Source organism: Heterodontus francisci, chromosome 10, assembly GCF_036365525.1.
Source record: "Heterodontus francisci isolate sHetFra1 chromosome 10, sHetFra1.hap1, whole genome shotgun sequence".
Lineage (NCBI taxonomy): Eukaryota > Metazoa > Chordata > Chondrichthyes > Heterodontiformes > Heterodontidae > Heterodontus > Heterodontus francisci.
The window spans coordinates 73,825,966-73,843,846 of NC_090380.1; the positions used below are offsets into that span (position 1 = coordinate 73,825,966).

Consider the following 17,881-nt stretch of genomic DNA (forward strand, 5'->3'; position numbering starts at 1 on the left):
GCCCCCCAATAGCAGCAGGGAGGTGGAAGAGCAGATTGGGAAACAGATTTTGGAAAGGAGCAGAAGTCACAGGGTAGTAATTATGGGGGATTTCAACTTCCCAAATATTGATTGGCAACTCTTTAGATCGAATAGTTTGGATGGGGTAGTGTTTGTGCAGTATGTCCAGGAAGCTTTTCTGACTCAGTATGTAGACTGCCCGACCAGAGGGGAGGCAATATTGGATTTGGTACTAGGTAATGAACCAGGGCAAGTGATAGAGCTGTTGGTGGGCGAGCACTTTGGAGATAGTGATCACAATTCTGTAGCATTCACTGTGGTAATGGAGAGGGATAGGTATGTGCAACAGGGCAAGGTTTACAATTGGGGGAAGGGTAGATATGATGCTGTCAGGCAGGAACTGAGGAGCATAAGTTGGGAGCATATGCTGGCAGGGAAGGGCACGGTCGAAATGTGGAACTTTTTCAAGGAGCAGATAGTAGGGGCCATTGATAAGCATGTCCCTGTCAGACAGGGAAGGGATGGTCATGTGAGGGAACCGTGGTTGACAAGAGAGGTTGAGAGTCTTGTTAGGAAGAAGAAGGATGCGTATATAAGGTTGAGGAAAAAGGGCACAGGCATAGCTCTGGAGGGATACAAGATGGCCAGGAAGGATCTGAAGAAAGGGATTAGGAGAGCTAAGAGAGGGCATGAAAAATGCTTGGCGGGTAGGATAAAAGAAAACCCCAAGGCCTTTTACGCATATGTCAGAAATATGAGGATGACTAGGGGGACCGTAGGTCCGGTCAAGGACAATAGCGGGAGACTGTGTGTTGAGCCGGAAGAGATAAGTGAGGTTTTGAATGAGTACTTCTCTTCGGTATTTACGAATGAGAAGGGGTGTATTACTGAAGAGGACGGTGTGAAACAGACTGGTAAGCTCGAGGAAGTGCTCGTTAGGAGGGAAGATGTGTTGGGGTTTTTGAATAACTTGAAGATAGACAAGTCTCCCGGGCCTGACGGGGTATATCCAAGGATGTTATGGGAAGCAAGGGATGAAATTGCAGAGCCGCTGGCAATGATCTTTTCATCTTCTCTGTTGACGGGGGTGGTACCAGGTGATTGGAGGGTGGCAAATGTTGTGCCCCTGTTCAAGAAAGGGAATAGGAACAACCCTGGGAATTACAGGCCAGTTAGTCTTACTTCGGTGGTAGGCAAGTTGATGGAAAAGGTGCTGAGGGATAGGATTTCTGAGCATCTGGAAAGACACTGCTTGATTCGGGACAGTCAGCACGGTTTTGTGAGGGGTAGGTCTTGCCTCACAAGCCTGATTGAATTCTTTGAGCAGGTGACCAAGCAAGTGGATGAGGGTAAACCAGTGGATGTGGTGTACATGGATTTTAGTAAGGCATTTGATAAGGTCCCCCATGGTAGACTTATGGAGAAAGTCAGGAGGCATGGGATAGTGGGGAATGTGGCCAGTTGGATTAAGAATTGGCTAACTGATAGAAGGCAGAGAGTGGTCTTAGATGGTAAATACTCAGCCTGGAGCCCAGTTACCAGTGGCGTGCCACAGGGATCAGTTCTGGGTCCTCTCCTGTTTGTGATTTTTATTAACGACTTGGATGAGGAAGTCGAAGGGTGGGTCAGTAAATTTGCAGATGATACAAAGGTTGGTGGAGTTGTGGATACCGAGGAGGGCTATTGTCGTCTGCAAAGGGACTTGGATAGGTTGCAGTGCTGGGCTGAAAAGTGGCAGATGGAGTTTAACCCTGAAAAGTGTGAGGTCGTCCATTTTGGAAGGACAAACACGAATGCAAAATACTGGGTTAACGGTAGGGTTCTTGGGCATGTGGAGGAGCAGAGAGACCTTGGGGTCTATGTGCATAGATCGTTGAAAGTTGCAACTCAAGTGGATAGGGCTGTGAAGAAGGCATATGGGGTGTTAGCGTTCATTAGCAGAGGGATTGAATTTAAGAGCCGTGAGGTGATGATGCAGCTGTACAGGACCTTGGTAAGGCCTCATTTGGAGTACTGTGTGCAGTTCTGGTCGCCTCATTTTAGGAAGGATGTGGAAGCCTTGGAGAGGGTGCAGAGGAGATTTACCAGGATGTTGCCTGGAATGGAGAATAAGTCTTACGAGGAAAGGCTGAACATTCTAGGCCTCTTCTCATTAGAACGGAGAAGGATGAGGGGTGACATGATAGAGGTTTATAAGATGATCAGGGGAATAGATAGGGTAGACAGTCAGAAACTTTTTCCCCGGGTGGAGCAAAGCGTTACAAGGGGTCATAAATTTAAGGTGAAGGGTGGGAGATATAAGGGGGATGTCAGGGGAAGGTTCTTTACCCAGAGAGTGGTCGGGGCATGGAATGCCTTGCCTGGGGAAGTTGTTGAGTCAGAAACTTTAGGGACTTTCAAACGGCTTTTAGATAGGTATATGGATAAAGGAGAATGATGGGGTATAGATTAAATTGTCCTTGACAGAGGACAAAGGATCGGCACAACATCGTGGGCCGAAGGGCCTGTTCTGTGCTGTATTTTTCTATGTTCTATGTTTTCTATTTGCAACCATCATCAGCCAGAAGTGCCGAGTGGATGATCCATCTCTGCCTCCTCCTAAGATCCCCAGCATCACAGATGCCAGTAGTCTTCAGCCAATCCCATTCACTCCACGCGAGATCAAGAAACTGCTGAAAGCAATGGATACAGTAAAGGCCAGGACAACATCCCGGCAGTAGTACTGAAGACTTGCGCTTCAGAAATAGCTGCGCCCCTAACCGAGCTGTTCCAGTACAGCTACAACACTGGCATCTATCAGACAACGTAGAAAATTGCCCAGGTATGTCCTGTCTACAAAAAGCAGGACAAATCCAAACTGGCCAATTACCGCCCCATCAGTCTACTCTTGATCATCAGCAAAGTTATGGGAGGTGTCGTCGACGGTGCTATCAAGTGGCATTTCCACAGCAATAACCTGCTCAGTGATGCTCTGTTTGGGTTCCACCAGGGCCATTCGGCTCCTGACCTCAATTTAGCCTTGATCCAAACATGGACAAAGAGCTGAACTTAAGAGATGAGGCGAGAGTGACTGTCGTTGACAACAAGGAAGCATTTGACTGAGGGTAATTTCCAGGAGCCCTAGCAAAATTGAAGTCAATGGAAATCAAGGGGAAAACTTTCCACTGGTTGGAGACATAGTTAGTACAAAGGAAGATGGCTGTGGCTACTGGAGGCCAAATATCCAAGTCCTAGAACATCGCTGCAAGAGTTCCTCCAAGTAGTGTTTTAGGCCCAACCATCTTCAGCTGCTTCATCAATGATCTCCCCTCCATCATGAAGTCAGAACTGGAGATGTTCACTGATGATTGCACAATATTCAGCACCATTCACAACTCCTCAGAAACTGAAACAGTCCATGCCCATATGCAGCAAGACCTAAACAACATTCAGTCTTGAGCTGATAAGTGGCAAGTAACATACATGCCACACAAGTGCCAGGCAATGATCAACTCCAACAAAAGAGAATTGAACCATCTCCCTTTGACATTCAATGGCATTACCATCTCTGAATCCCCTACCATCAACATCTGGGGGTTACAAATGACCAGAAACTGAACTGGACCAGCCATATAAATACTTTGGCTAAAAGAGCAGGTCAGAGGCTGGGAATTCTGCAGTGAGTAACTCCCCTCCTGACTTCCCAAAACCTGTCCACCATCTACATTCCACAAGTCAGGAGTGTGATGGAATACTCTCCACTTGCCTGGATGAGTGCAGCTCCAACAATATTCAAGAAGCTTGACACCATCCAGGACAGAACAGTCTGCTTCATCGTCATTCCATCTACCACCTTAAACATTCACTCCCTCCACCACTGGTGCACAGTAACAGCAGTGTGTACTATATACAAGATGCACTGCAGCAACTTGCCAAGCCTCCTTCCACAGCACCTTCCAAACCCACGACCTCTAGCACCTAGAAGGACAAGGGCAGCAGCTGCATTCAAACACCACCACTTGCAAGTTTCCCCACAAGTCACACATCATCCTGACTTAGATCTGTATCGCTGTGTCAAAAACCTGGAACTCCCTTCTGAACAACACTGTGGTTGCACCTACACCAGATAGACAGCAGTGGTTCAAGAAGGCAGCTCACCACCACCTTCTCAAGGGCAACTGAACTTGATCCAACTACTGCAGAACCTCAGAAATATAAGTCTTAAATACAATGTACGCATGTTTGAAATGTCTAAGAGTTATCAATGAAGAAACAAGCAATGAAGCTTGAGGCTTCTGTCAACAGTGCAATGTATATTAAAACTGATGTCCTGCAAAAGAAATGCAGTAAATAATACTACACTACTGCTTATTTTGAAAATTCACTTCCCTAATTTTGGATTCTATCATAGATATTCCCTGATCTGCCATAAGTATATCACCAGCAAGTTCATTACACAAAACCCATACCTTAGACCGAAATGTTGGATGTACAAAGTAAAACGCCTTCATGTTTTTCTTGTACCTGAAGAAAATAACAGGGAAACATTTCACATCAAGAACTTCCACCACCATTACCCCCTACATCATTGCTCCCTTTGAAGGTTGCCTTATTTAACACATATGAAACAGTTTTTGTTGTGGACCTTGCCATAAAAAGCATCAATTTTTCTCTGTACCAATTAGTAGTGGTCACAGTTTTATCACACAGGGTGACCTGGCCAGTTTCTTCTACAAGACAGGTCATCTGGTGCACTGAAGAACTAATTAAACTCATTGCAGACAGGACTTAGAAATGTCAACTGTCATTCTACCATGCATCTCTCTCTGCCTCCATGACACACATTATAAACCAAAGCGAATGATGCATTTACAAAAAACTGATTACATTTTATATAAAAAAAGATGAATTTCTAGGAAATCATTGCTCAAACCATTGAATTTCATCTAAGTTGAATGACTTGATGCCATTTCAATTTTCTTAACCAGCTGATTCAATTAAGCAAAAACTAATTCTAATCATTTAACTTATGTAGGTAACTATACGGACTCTCCATTGCAAAATCAGAAGAGTGCAAGAGGCCACAGACAGAACTGCAAGATTGTTTTAAAGTTTTGCGTTTGTACAGTAAGGTTAGTTTGTTAATTACCAGTGGTCTGTGACTGCAGTTGGTCAAGTGAGAAAATGAAGAACAAGTCAGGAAGTCTGGCATTGCCTGTGAAGTCGAACAATGAGTGCAAAAAGACAAATACAAAAATAAGCCCAGTTAGTGACAAACAAATAAAGGTAAGGGTTTGGAATCGTATTAACCAGTGCATTGGGCATCAGCACAGAATTTGAAACAGGACTGTATTTGAATTAAATTTAATTGTATTTGATGGCGATCGGGGTGGGGGGTGATCAGAGAATGAAGTGCAGGTTCCCTCATAGGAGAAAATATTATAGGATATTGGAACACATTAATTTCAATTCTGAAAACTAAGATGATTCCCTTAAACTGATTTTATTGGACATCACTGGATACATTTTAAATGAAATTATTTGATAGTACAATTGTTAATAACTTAGAGTGTGGAAATTTCATTGATTGAATCTGATCTTGCAACTACCTGCAGTCATTTCTGATGAAGGGTCATCGACCTGAAACATTAACTCTATTTCTTGATCCACAGATGCTATCAGATCTGCTGATTATTTCCAGCATTTTCTGTTTTTATTTCAGATTTCCAGCATCTACAGTATTTTGCTTGTGTGTCACTACCTATATTTCTGGTCTACAACTATAAATACTAGTATACATTTTGTTTCATTGTAAACGGCTTCTGCAGATTAAAAAAAAACGTCACTGCTAAACCATGTGTTTTATCTTTTCCCTTTGATGACTCTGCCAAAAAAATTAGCAGATGTTAAAAGGACAGAGAGCATAATTCTGTAAATCAAATACCTGAATAGTCATACCTGCAAAGTCAAAAATTACACAAACTGGTTAACTATTTTGAGACAACTACTAGTGTTTCTGCATCTCCAATTAATAAAAAAAAAATCTATAAAAGTGAATTATGTTTAATTTCATAGAATTATAGAATGGTTACAGCATTAGAGACCATTCAACCCCATGTGTCTATGCTGGCTCTCTGCAAGAGCAACTTAACTAGTCCCAATACCCTGCCCTTTCCTCGTAGCCCTGCAAATTTCAGAAAATTATCCAATTCTCTTTTGAAAGAGATGATTGAATGTGCTTTTTTTAAATTATTAGTTCATGGAATGTGGGCGTCGCTGGCTGGGACAGCATTTATTGCCCATCCCTAATTGCCCTTGAGAAGGTGGTGGTGAGCTGCCTTCGTGAACCACTGCAGTTCATGTGGGTTAGGTAAACCCACAGTGGCGTTAGGGTGAAGGAATGGCGATATAGTTCCAAGTCAGGATGGTGTGTGGCTTGGAGGGGAACTTGCAGGTGATGGTGCTCCCACGCATCTGCTGCCATTGTCCTTCTAGGTGGTAGAGGTCGAGGGTTTGGAAGGTGCTGTCTGAGGAGCCTTGGTACCTCCACCACATTCTCAGGCAGTGCATTCCAGATCCTAATGACTCGCAGCATAAAACAATTTTTCATGTCGCCTTTGGTTCCTTTGCTATTTATCTTAAATCGGTTTCCTCTGGTTGTAAAACCCATCAACCAATAGGAACAGTTTCTCTATCTACTCTGTCCAGACTCCTCAGGAGTTGAACACCTCCTCTCAACCTTCTCTTCGCTAAAGAGAACAGCTCCAGCTTCTCCAATCTATCCATGTAACTGAAGTTCCTCATCCCTGGCCCCATTCTCGTAAACCTAAATTTAAATGACATATTTATGTCACATTTGTTAGTTCTATTCTACACCTTTAATCTACTACCCTCCAAACTCTTTCCTCTACAAAGTCCTTGAACATGTCACCTTCCAAGTCCATGTCTGTCTATCACACAGCACCATCTTTGAATCTCTTTAATGAAGTTTCCACTCCTGGCACAGTACTGAAAAGACCCAAATGAAAGTCAAAATGCTTCATCTGCAACTGTGACCATGGTGCACTCTTCAGCTTTTGGCATGGTTGATCACACCATTCGCCTCCAATACCTTTCTGTCGTCCAGTTCAAAGGGATTGCACTTGTTTGGTTCTACTCTTACCTAGCCAAACATAGCACATCTCCAGAAATGGTTTCCCTTCCTGCCTCATTACCTTCAGAGTTCCCATGTAACCATCCTGGGTCCCTCCTCCTCTTCCTCTTGGGATATCATCCATGAACTTGGAGTATGCTAATGACCCCAGGCTCTACTTCTCCATCACCTCGCTTCACCCCTCCACTCCAATGTACGTTGTCAGACTGCTAGTCCGACATCCAGTCTTGGAAGTGTCATAATTTTCTTCTGCTAAACATTGGGAAGACTGAGGCCATCATCTTCAGCCTCTCACAGACTCTATACCCTCATCACTTAATCGGTTCCCCCTCTTCAGCCACTGTCTGACTGTTTATAACTTCAGTGTCATATTAAAGAATATCTACTTTGGCTTCCATAATGTTGCTTGCCGTCATCCCTATCTCAGCCCAAATGCTGCTGAAACCATCATCTATGTCTTGGTTAACTCCAGATGCGAATATCCCAAGACTCTCCTGTCCAGACATACATCCTCTGTCAGCTTCAACTCATCCAAAATGCTGCTGCCAGTATCCTATCCCACATCAAATCATGCTCACCTATCACCTGTGCTTGCTGAGCTATATTGACTCCTGGTTCCCCGATGCCTCCAGTTCAAATCCCTTCATGGCCTTGCAGCATGGCATCCCCATCTCTATCATCCTTCGGGCTTGCATTCTTCCCAGAACTCTGTTTCTTTGCCTCGGCCTCTTGTGCATTACCCAAACATTTCCCCACCGTTAGTGGCCGTATCATCAGCTGTTTAGGTCCTACGCACTGAAATTGGGCTAAACTCATCTGATTCGCCACTTCCTTCTCCTGTCTTTACACCCTTAAAACTTGCCTCTTTCTTCCTCCCCAAAAAAAGTATTTTGCCCATTAATGTGTTTTGGGCACTTTTTTTTAATTAAACAAACAAACAAAAGCTGTTCAACATCTTTTCATTTAGTGTGTTATTCGAAATCAGGAAACCTGGAAAATCAGAGAAATGCGATTGGAGTTCCAATATGAAGAGATAGTTGACAAGTACAGGCAGGATGGGGCAAATATCTTCTTTCTGTGCGATAATCTCGATTAGGTGAACTAGGTAAATGCGCAAAATGGGCATGAACTTACTTTACATCAACTATGTCATACAATTTCTTGATGAATTCTGAGTCAGGATGATTGTGGTCACTGGTCAGAGTATGAAAATACACCATGACGAACTCTCTTGCAGCAATGTGGTCCATAATATGAATAAAATACAGCAGAGCCTAAAAACATTAGCAAATAATTACAACATACATTTTATCAATCAACCACATTTATTTTCACTGCTTTTGACTCTTCAAAAACTATACCATTTTTTCTTTGTGTCTTTAAAGCAGCGAATTTAAAAACAGATTTAAGTGGTGATGTATGAAATGAAAGTGGAGGAGAGACAAGAGTCTGGATTTTTAACTTAACTGACCCGCCCAGAGCTGTGGGGGCAGGGGCAGCTGGAAGGACACAGGGGAACCCAGAAGTTGGGATTCTCTGCTTCTGTGGCCCTGGGGGAGTGATGGAATCGGAGGTGGAGTTGGCTGCCTGATTGCAGGGGCTGCTCATGCAGGCATGCTGGATCCAGGAGGTAGGTGTAAAGGCACTCACCTCCTGGATCTGAATGCCCTCGCCTGTATGTAGCTGCCAGGAAACCTGGCCATCCACAGTTAAATTCAAAAAGCTGAACAACGATGAGGCTTACAGTCTCATCATAACGTTGAAAGCACTAGTCCGCCTCCTTAGAGTGTGTTGGTCGCTTGCCTACCTTCCTGCTTCAGTCAAAGCTGGAATTGGCAGACTGGAGGCAGTTTTGGGTCGGGAATCTGATTGATCCCTTCCCCAGAACCTGACCCAAACCAGCTCATTTTTTGGGTTAAATTTCTCCCCACGAGGAAACTGAGTTGAAGAGCTGAGTAGCAAGTACTTGAAGTTCAATTTAGCAACAGATTGAACAACTAGATGATAAAATGGAGCCACTCTCATGATTTCACTGACAGCAAGTTACTAATCTCAGCCGGATCAAGAAGTAGTGTTGAATGGGGTAATTCATGCATATCCGAACACAAGGGTTTTCAAACTAGGTTCAGAGAAGGGATCCTTGGGGATAAGTGAATCATCAGATTTTTGTCTGTGTCATGACAACAGTGTCTTGAAATTCTAAATTCCACATTTTTCTGTATTTGTTGACATTCCAATAGGTTAGTTCTGTTGCAATATAACAAGAAAATAAACCATCTAATGCCAGCATTTTTGGAAGCGATGCTTCCTTTTTAAAAAAATGAGGACAGTAGCTCTCTAGTGTATTCTGCACAAACATTTCTAAATGTAGCACTATACTAATGAGAAGTTTGGAGGTCAACTATCCAACCAAGCCTGGGAACAGTATGCAACAAACACAACATTCCTTTTTTTTTGAGGATGGGGTAGAAGAATAAAGGATAAATACACTCTAGTTCTACAAGGAAATAAAATATTTAGCTTCATGACATGATGTTGTGCAATAGTTATTGATAGAGAAGAGGAGATTGATATTTTGAGGTAGTCTGTTGAAACAGTCCTTACCTAGGAAGTACAGTAAGAAGGGTCCACTGCAAAATAGGTTCAAAATAATGCAGTGGTAAGCTTGCATTTACAGATATGTATACACATCTTGCAGCATAGCTATTTTTATAGCTGGAATATTTAAGGAATCATTCTGAAGTTTAAGGAAAGCTCACAAAACCTTTTAAGTTATCGAGCTGTTGAATCAGATGTTTGTAGAGGTCTGGAACTAGCTATGTTTTCAGCATTTCCATTCTCTAAAGGAGCTCGCTAAACATTTCTTTAGGAGGAAGGGGAAGAAATGGTGTTAAGTGTCCAACCATTGTGAAACTTGATATTTTGGTGATAATGCAACAAGACAATAGATTTGTTCTTTTATTTTAAAAGAACAGTCAATAGTTGTAAAATTTTCTGTAAATCTCACCTTATCTGGGTCTATTAGTGTTACAGGAATATTCCGTCCCACTATCACCACCACTGTACGACCATATTTATCATATCCTGCAACAAATACAAATCACTAATATGCTATTTGTTAGAGTAGGTTTTCCACTTTGAAACCAAGTAACAGAACTATACTTAAAATGAAATAAAATTGCAAATGCTGAAAACATGAAACAGAAAATGCTGTTAAGACTTAGCAGGTTGATCAATATCGGAAAAGGGAAAAAGGTCGACATTTTAGGTGCAAAACTCTCTCTCAGAAAGGGTTTAAACCACTTGCGTCCCAGACAACTACATGTGCAGGAAGTGGCGTCAGCTGGAGGAGCTCAAGTTTCAGGTTTTGGAGCTTGAAGAGCAGCTGGCACACTGTGGTGCATCCGCGAGGCTGACAGCTACATGGATAGCTTGTCTGGATGTGGTCACCCGGCAGCTTTAAGGGTTTGCAGGCTGAAAGGGAATGGGTGACCGCCTGTCGGTCAAAGAGGACCAGATAAGTAGTGCAGGAGTCCCGAGTGCATTTTGCCCTCCAATCAGTACTCAGTTCTGAATACTGATGAGTGCAATGGTTCTTTTGGGCGTGCAGCCCAAGCCAAATCCACAGCACCATGGCTGGCTCAGTTCTACAGAGTGGGGAGGGGGGGGGGGGTGGGCAAGAGGAAGATTGGGAAAGAAATAGTTATAGGAGATTCTATTGTTAGAGGAACAGACAGACATTTCGGTGGCTGCAGACGTGAATCCAGGATGGTTGCCTCCCTGGTGCCAGGGTCAAGGATGTCACTGAGTGGTTGCAGAGCACTCTGAGGGGAGGGTGAACAGCCAGCAGTCGTGGTCCATATCAGTGCCAACGACATAGGTTGTAAGGAGGATGAGGTCCTGCCAGCAGATTTTAGGGAGCTAGGAAAGGAAATAGCAAGCAGGACCTCAAAGGTAGTAATCCCCGGATTACTCCCTGTGCCAGGCAGAAATAGGAGGTCAGAGAAGATAAATGCTGGAGAGATGGTGCAAGAGGGAGGACTTTCCATTCCTGGGAAATTGGGACTGATTCTAGGGGAGACAGGATTTGCACAGGCCGATGGGTGGCACCAAAACAGAGCCGGGACTAATGTCCTTGCGGAGCAGTTTGCTTCTGCTGTTGGGGAGGTTTATACTAACTTAGCAAGGGATGGGAACCAGGAGGTAACATTAGAAGGCAGAAACAAGGTGCACAAAGAATTGGGAGAGACAGCACTAGGGTACAAAACTGTAAGGTATTAGATGGGATCAGAGTAAGAGTGAATGTAATAAATCCTAAATTGGGTTGACTGTGCATGTATGTGAACGCACTGAGTGTGGTGAATAGAAGCTGGTGAGTTGTAGGCACAGATAGCCACGTTGGAATAGGATGCTCTGGTGATAACGGAGACTTAGTTTAAAAAAAAGGACAGGACTGGCTATTAAATATCCCTGGATTAAAGGTGTTCTGGAAAGATGGGGAGGAAAGAAAGGAGGGGGGTGGCAGTATTAAGGATAATATTCCAGTGTTGTAGAGAGATGATGTCTTAAGGGTCAAGGATAGAATCTATTTGATTACAGCTAAGAAACAATAGAGGTACTGTTATACTACTGGGTGTATTTTATAGCCACCAATTATTGGGAAAGATATAGAGAGAAAAAATTGTAAGGAAATTACAGAGAGGTGCAAAAACTATAGAGTAGTTATAATGGGGGCCTTTAATTATCCTAATATAGGCTGGAATAGTAATAGTGTAAAAGGCAGAGAGGGGCAAGAGTTTCTAGAGCGTGTTCAGGAGAATTTTCTATATCAATATATTCCCAGTCCGCTGAGGAATGAGGCATTGCTGTATCTGGTTCTGGGGAAGGTGGGACAAGTGGATCAAGTGTCAACAGAGGAACATTTAGGGGACAGTGATCATAGTATAAGGTTTAGGTTAGCTATGGAAAAGGATAAGTAGCAATCCAAAGTAAAAATAATTGGGGGAGGGCCAATTTCCATGGGCTGAGAACAGATCTGGCCCAGGTAAACTGGAACAACAGATTAGCAGGCAAAACTGTCAAACAATGGGCTGCCTTTAAAGAGGAGATAGTTCAGGTACAGTAGAGATACATTCCTATGAGGGTGAAAAATAGGACAAACAAAGCCAGAGGACCTTGGATGACGAAAGAGAGTGAGTAAGTAGTAGAAAAAAGGTGCTTATGACAGATATAAAAGCAAAATATTGCGGATGCTGGAAATCTGAAATAAAAACAAGAAATGCTGGAAATACTCAGCAGATCTTGCAGCATCTGTGGAAAGAGAAGCAGGAGTTAACATTTCGGGCCAGTGACCCTTCTTCGGAATTGTTATTGCTTACTATTATTGCTTATGACAGATGTCAGGTTGATAATACAAGTGAGAACCAGGCTGAATAAAGAAAGTTAAGAAGGGAAGTGAAAAATAAGAGCAGCAAAGAGAGAAAATACAAGAATATATTGGCAGCCAACATAAAAGGGAACCCAAAAGACTTCTATAGGCATGTAAATACTAAAAGGATGATAAAAGAGTAGGGCTGATTAGGGACCAAAAAAGGGATTTACGCAAAGGCAGAGGGAATGGCTGAGGTGCTAAATGAGTACTTTGCCTCTGCCTTTACCAAGGAAGATGATGTTGCCAAAGTCCTAGTGAAAGAGGAGGTTGTTGAGACACTGGATGGGCTAAAAATTGATCAAAAGGAGGCATTAGAAAGGCTGTCTGTACTTAAAATTGATAAGTCACCAGGACCAGATCAGATGCATCCGAAGATACCGAAGGGTGGAAATTGCAGAGGCACTGGCCATAATCTTCCAATCCTCAGATACAGGATGGAGAAGGGAATAAAAAGGTGGGGGTGTAGCATTATTAGTGAAAGAATCAATTACAGGTGTGAGGAGGGATGATATGCTAAATGAATCATCAAATGAGGCCATATGGGTTGAGTTCAGTAATAAAAAAGGGTTAGCTACTAGGAATGTACTAAGACCCCCAAATAATGAGAGAGAGATAGAACAACAAATATGTAGGCAAATTTCTGAGTGCAAAAACAATAGGGCACTAATAGTTGGGGATTTCAATTACCCCAATATCAACTGGGATACAGTGTGAAGGGCACAGACAGTACAAAATTCTTGAACTGCATTCAAGAGAACTTTTTTAGCCAGCAGGTAACAAGCCCAACGAGAGTGGGTGCAATTTCTAGATTTAGTCTTTGGAAATGAAGCTGGGCAAGTGGATGAAGTAGCAGTGGGTGACCATTTTGGAGATAGTGACCATAATACAGATAGCTTTAGCATTATTATGGAAAAGGACAAAGATAGAACAGGAGTAAAAGTTCTAAATTGGGGGGGGGAGGGGGGGTTGGGAAGACAAATTTTACGAAATGGAGAGACAATCTGGCAAAAGTGGACTGGATACAGCTACTTGAAGGGAAATCAGTGGCAAAACCAGTGGGAGGCATTCAAAAGCGAGATTCTATGGGCACAGTGTTGACATATCCCCACAAAGAAAAAGGATGGTACTGCTAAATCTAGAGCTCCCTGGTTATCTAGAAGCATACAGGGCGGCACAGTGGCGCAGTGGTTAGCACTGCAGCCTCACAGCTCCAGCGACCCGGGTTCAATTCTGGGTACTGCCTGTGTGGAGTTTGCAAGTTCTCCCTGTGTCTGCGTGGGTTTCGTCCGGGTGCTCCGGTTTCCTCCCACAAGCCAAAAGACTTGCAGGTTGGTGGGTAAATTGGCCATTATAAATTTCCCCTAGTATAGGTAGGTGGTAGGGAAATATAGGGACAGGTGGGGATGTGGTAGGAATATGGGATTAGTGTAGGATTAGTATAAATGGGTGGTTGATGGTCGGCACAGACTCGGTGGGCTGAAGGGCCAGTTTCAGTGCTGTATCTCTAAACATAAACATAAACAAGATAAAGCAGAAGAAAGTAAGCTTATGACAGTCTCAAAAAAACTTAATATCCTGGAAAGCCTTGAGGAGTATAGAAAGTGCAGAGATGAAGTAAAAAGGAAATTAGGAAAGCAAAGAGATGACATGAAAAATTATTGGCAGGTAAAATCAAGGAAAACCCAAAGATGTTTTACCAGTACATTAAGAGCAAGAGGATAACTAAGGAAAGGGTAGGGCTTATCAGAGATGTACAAGGTAACATGCATGGATGCAGAAGATGTAGGCAAGATTCTTAATGAATACTTTGTCTCCGTCTTCACAAAGGAGAGGGATGATGCAGACATTGTAGTTAAAGAGGAGTGTGAAATTAGATAGAACTAGCATAATGAGAGGAAGTACTCGAGGGTCAGACATCCTTGAAAGTGGATAAATAACGGATGCTCTGGGGCTCATTTTCAAATCTTCACTAGATACAGGTGAGATACCAGAGGATTGGAGGTCTGAGAACTCTGTACCATTGTTTAAAAAGGGATTGAGGGATAGGCCAAATGATTATAAGCCAGTCAGTCTGACCTCAGTGGTGGACAAATTATTAGAATCAATTCTGAGAGATAGGATGAATTGTCACTTAGAAAAGCATGGATTAATCAGGGATAATCAGCAAGGATTTGTTAAGGGAAGGTCATGTCTTACTAACAAAATTTAATTTTTTGAGGAAGCAACAAGGAGGATTGATGAGGGTAGTGCAGTGGATGTTGTATACATGGATTTTAGCAAGGCATTTGACAAGGTCCCACATGGCAGACTGGTCAGAAAAGTAAAAGCCCGTGGGATTCGGAGGAATGTAGCAAGTTGGATCCAAAAGTGGCTCAGTGACTAGGAACCAAAGGGTAATGGTTGACTGACGTTTTTGCAGATGGAAAACTGCTTCCAATGGCATTCCACAGGGTTCAGTGTTGGGTCCCTTGCTGTTTGCGGTATATATTAACGATTTGGGAGGCACGATTGGGAAATTTGCAGATGACACAAAAATTGGCTGCGTAGTTGATGGTGAAGAGGATAGCTGTAGACTCCAGAATGATATCAATCGTTTGGTTGAGTGGGCGGAAAAGTGGCAAATGGAATTCAATCCAGAGAAGTGTGAGGTAATGCATTTGGGGAGGGCAAACAAAGCAAGGGAATACACAATAAACAGGAGGATATTGAGAGCAGTAGAGGAAGTGAGAGACCTTGGAGTGCACGTCCACAGGTCCCTGAAGGTGGCAGGACAGGTAGATAAAGTGAAGACATATGAAATGCGTTCCTTTATTGGTTGAGGTATAGAATACAAAAGCAGGGATGTAATGCTGGACTGTATAAAACACTGGTTAGGTCACAGTTGGAGTATTGCGTACAGTTCTGGTCACATTACGGGCGGCACAGTGGCGCAGTGGTTAGCACTGCAGCCTCATAGCTCCAGTGACCCGGGTTTGGTTGTGGGTACTGCCTGTGGGGAGTTTGCAAGTTCTCCCTGTGACCGCGTGGGTTTCCGCCGGGTGCTCTGGTTTCCTCCCACAGCCTAAGACTTGCAGGTTGATAGGTAAATTGGCCATTGTAAATTGCCCCTAGTGTTGGTAGGTGGTAGGAGAATGGTAGGGATGTGATAGGGAATAAGGGATTAATGTAGGATTAGTATTAAATGGGTGGTTGTTGGTCGGCATAGACTCGGTGGGCCGAAGGGCCCGTTTCAGTGCTGTATCTCTAAATAAATAAAATAAATTACAGGAAGGACATAATTGCTCTGGAGAGAGTACAGAGGAGATTTACAAGAATGTCGCCAGGGCTTGAAAGTTGCAGCTCTGAGGAAAGATTGGATAGGCTAGGGTTGTTTTCCTTAGAACAGAGGAGACTGAAAGGTGACTTAATTGAGGTGGAGAAAATTATGAGGGGCCTAGATAGAGTAGACAGGAAGGACCTGCTTTCCCTAGCGGAGCGGTCAATTTACAAGGGGGCACAGATTTAAGGTGATTGGTAGAAGGATTAGAGGGGACATGAGGAAAAGCTTTTTCACCCAGAGGGTGGTGGGTGTCTGGAATTTGCTACCCAGATCAGTGGTGGAGACAGAAACCCTCAACTCATTTAAACGGTACCTGCACCTGAAGTGCTGTAACCAGCAAGGTTACGGACCAGATCCAGAAAAGGTAGGATTAGATTGGGCAGCTAGTTTTTTTCAGCCGGTGCTGATACGATCGGCTGAATGGCCTCTTTCTGTGCTGTAACTTTTCTACGGCTCTAACATTGGTTCTGCCTCAACTGGAGTATTGTGTCCAATTTTCGGCACCACACTTTAGGAAGTATGTGAAGGCATTGGAGAGAATGCAGAACGGTTCTGGGGATGAGAGACTTCAATAACATGGATAAATTGACAAAGCTGGGGCTGTTCTTCTTCGAGAAGAGAAGGTTGAGAGGAGCTTTGATGGAAGTGTTCAAAACCATATTTGGTCTGGACAGAGTAGATAGGGAGAAACTGTTCCCATTGCCGAATGGTCGAGAACCAGAGGACACTGATTTGAGGTGACAAGGAGAAACTTTTTTTTTTAAAAAACAGCAAATGGTTAGGATCTGGAATGCACTGTCTGAGAGTGTGGTGGTGACAGATTCAATTGTGGCTTTCAGAAGGGAATTGGATAATTATCTGAAAAGAAAAGATTTGTAGGGCTATGGAGAAAAGGCAGGGGAGTGGAACTAGCTGTGTTGTTCTTAGAGAGCTGGCATGGACATAAATGGACTGAATGGCCTCCTTTCTGTGCTGTAACCATTCTATGATCCATGATTTTAAACCCAACAACTTAACCTGTCTTTTCTCTTCACAGATGACTGGCCTGCTGCGCACTTCCAGCTTTTTCTTTTAAAAAAGCACAATTATAAATGACACAATATGGCTGGAGAATGGTTAAAATTCACTTTTTATGTAAAAGACATTAGTTTTTCTAGTAAGTGAGGAAGAGTAATGTATACGTTGCAACAAACTTCACATTATAGAAAATCACACAAGTCTGGATGAAGATGTAAATCAACAGCTTAAATTGCAAACTACAGTTTACTCTCCCATTGTCACAGGCTATTTTGAGAGCATTGGAGTCAGTGGTGAGGTTGGGGGTGCTGGGGGTAGGGGTATGAAAACTGGAGTTCTTGCTTCTCAAAGTTGTCCAGTGAACCCTGCTGGAAAACAACAGGATAGAATTGGGGGTTTGGATAGAAAAACCAAGCCCAAATCCAACATACCTCTGTTCAGACTCACACTGGAAGAATGGCCCTTAGGCAAGTATGAACGACTCCTAGGACTAGGAAAACCTAGAGATGCAGCTTGCATCTCTAACTTCAGAAAACATGCAGAGAAAGAAAAAGCTGGAGAAAAAACTAAACACAAAAATACATGCAATCTGATTTTCTGGGAATAAATCAGTCTCAACTCAAAGCTAGTTTTACCTGTAGTTGGATTACTACCATTATGGTCTGTAAACTATGCAAAATCAATATGTCCACTTTGGAGAGGAAAACACCGTCATCTTGACTACAAAGAACTACCCACACCACAAAATAGCAAGGAAACAGGATCTGAAAGATTTTAAAACCCAGAATAAGTTAATTTCCCTATGGCAGAATTCAGTGGTTCTCTAAATACTCTTTGCTAAGACTAAATCCTTTCCTTTTCACTGATTTTTCTACTCTGACTGCAGTAGAGAACTGGGATCAGCCAAGTTCCTGACCTCAGTCATGCCACTGTGGGAAGCAACAAGAATCATAGAATGGTTACAGTACAGAGGAAACCATTC

General features: G+C 43.1%; 1 protein-coding gene across 2 annotated transcripts in view; it reads right to left on the reverse strand.

Moving 5' to 3' along the window:
- gdap2 (ganglioside induced differentiation associated protein 2) overlaps window positions 1–17,881 on the reverse strand; it is a 78,611-nt gene that overhangs the window by 11,422 nt on the left and 49,308 nt on the right. For both annotated transcript variants that reach the window (XM_068040755.1, XM_068040754.1), the window contains 3 exons: window positions 10,140–10,216; window positions 8,267–8,406; window positions 4,449–4,503 (listed from right to left, as the gene is read on the reverse strand). In XM_068040755.1, coding sequence (XP_067896856.1) covers window positions 4,449–4,503; window positions 8,267–8,406; window positions 10,140–10,216 — 272 coding nt within the window. The remainder of the gene's footprint in view (window positions 1–4,448; window positions 4,504–8,266; window positions 8,407–10,139; window positions 10,217–17,881) is intronic.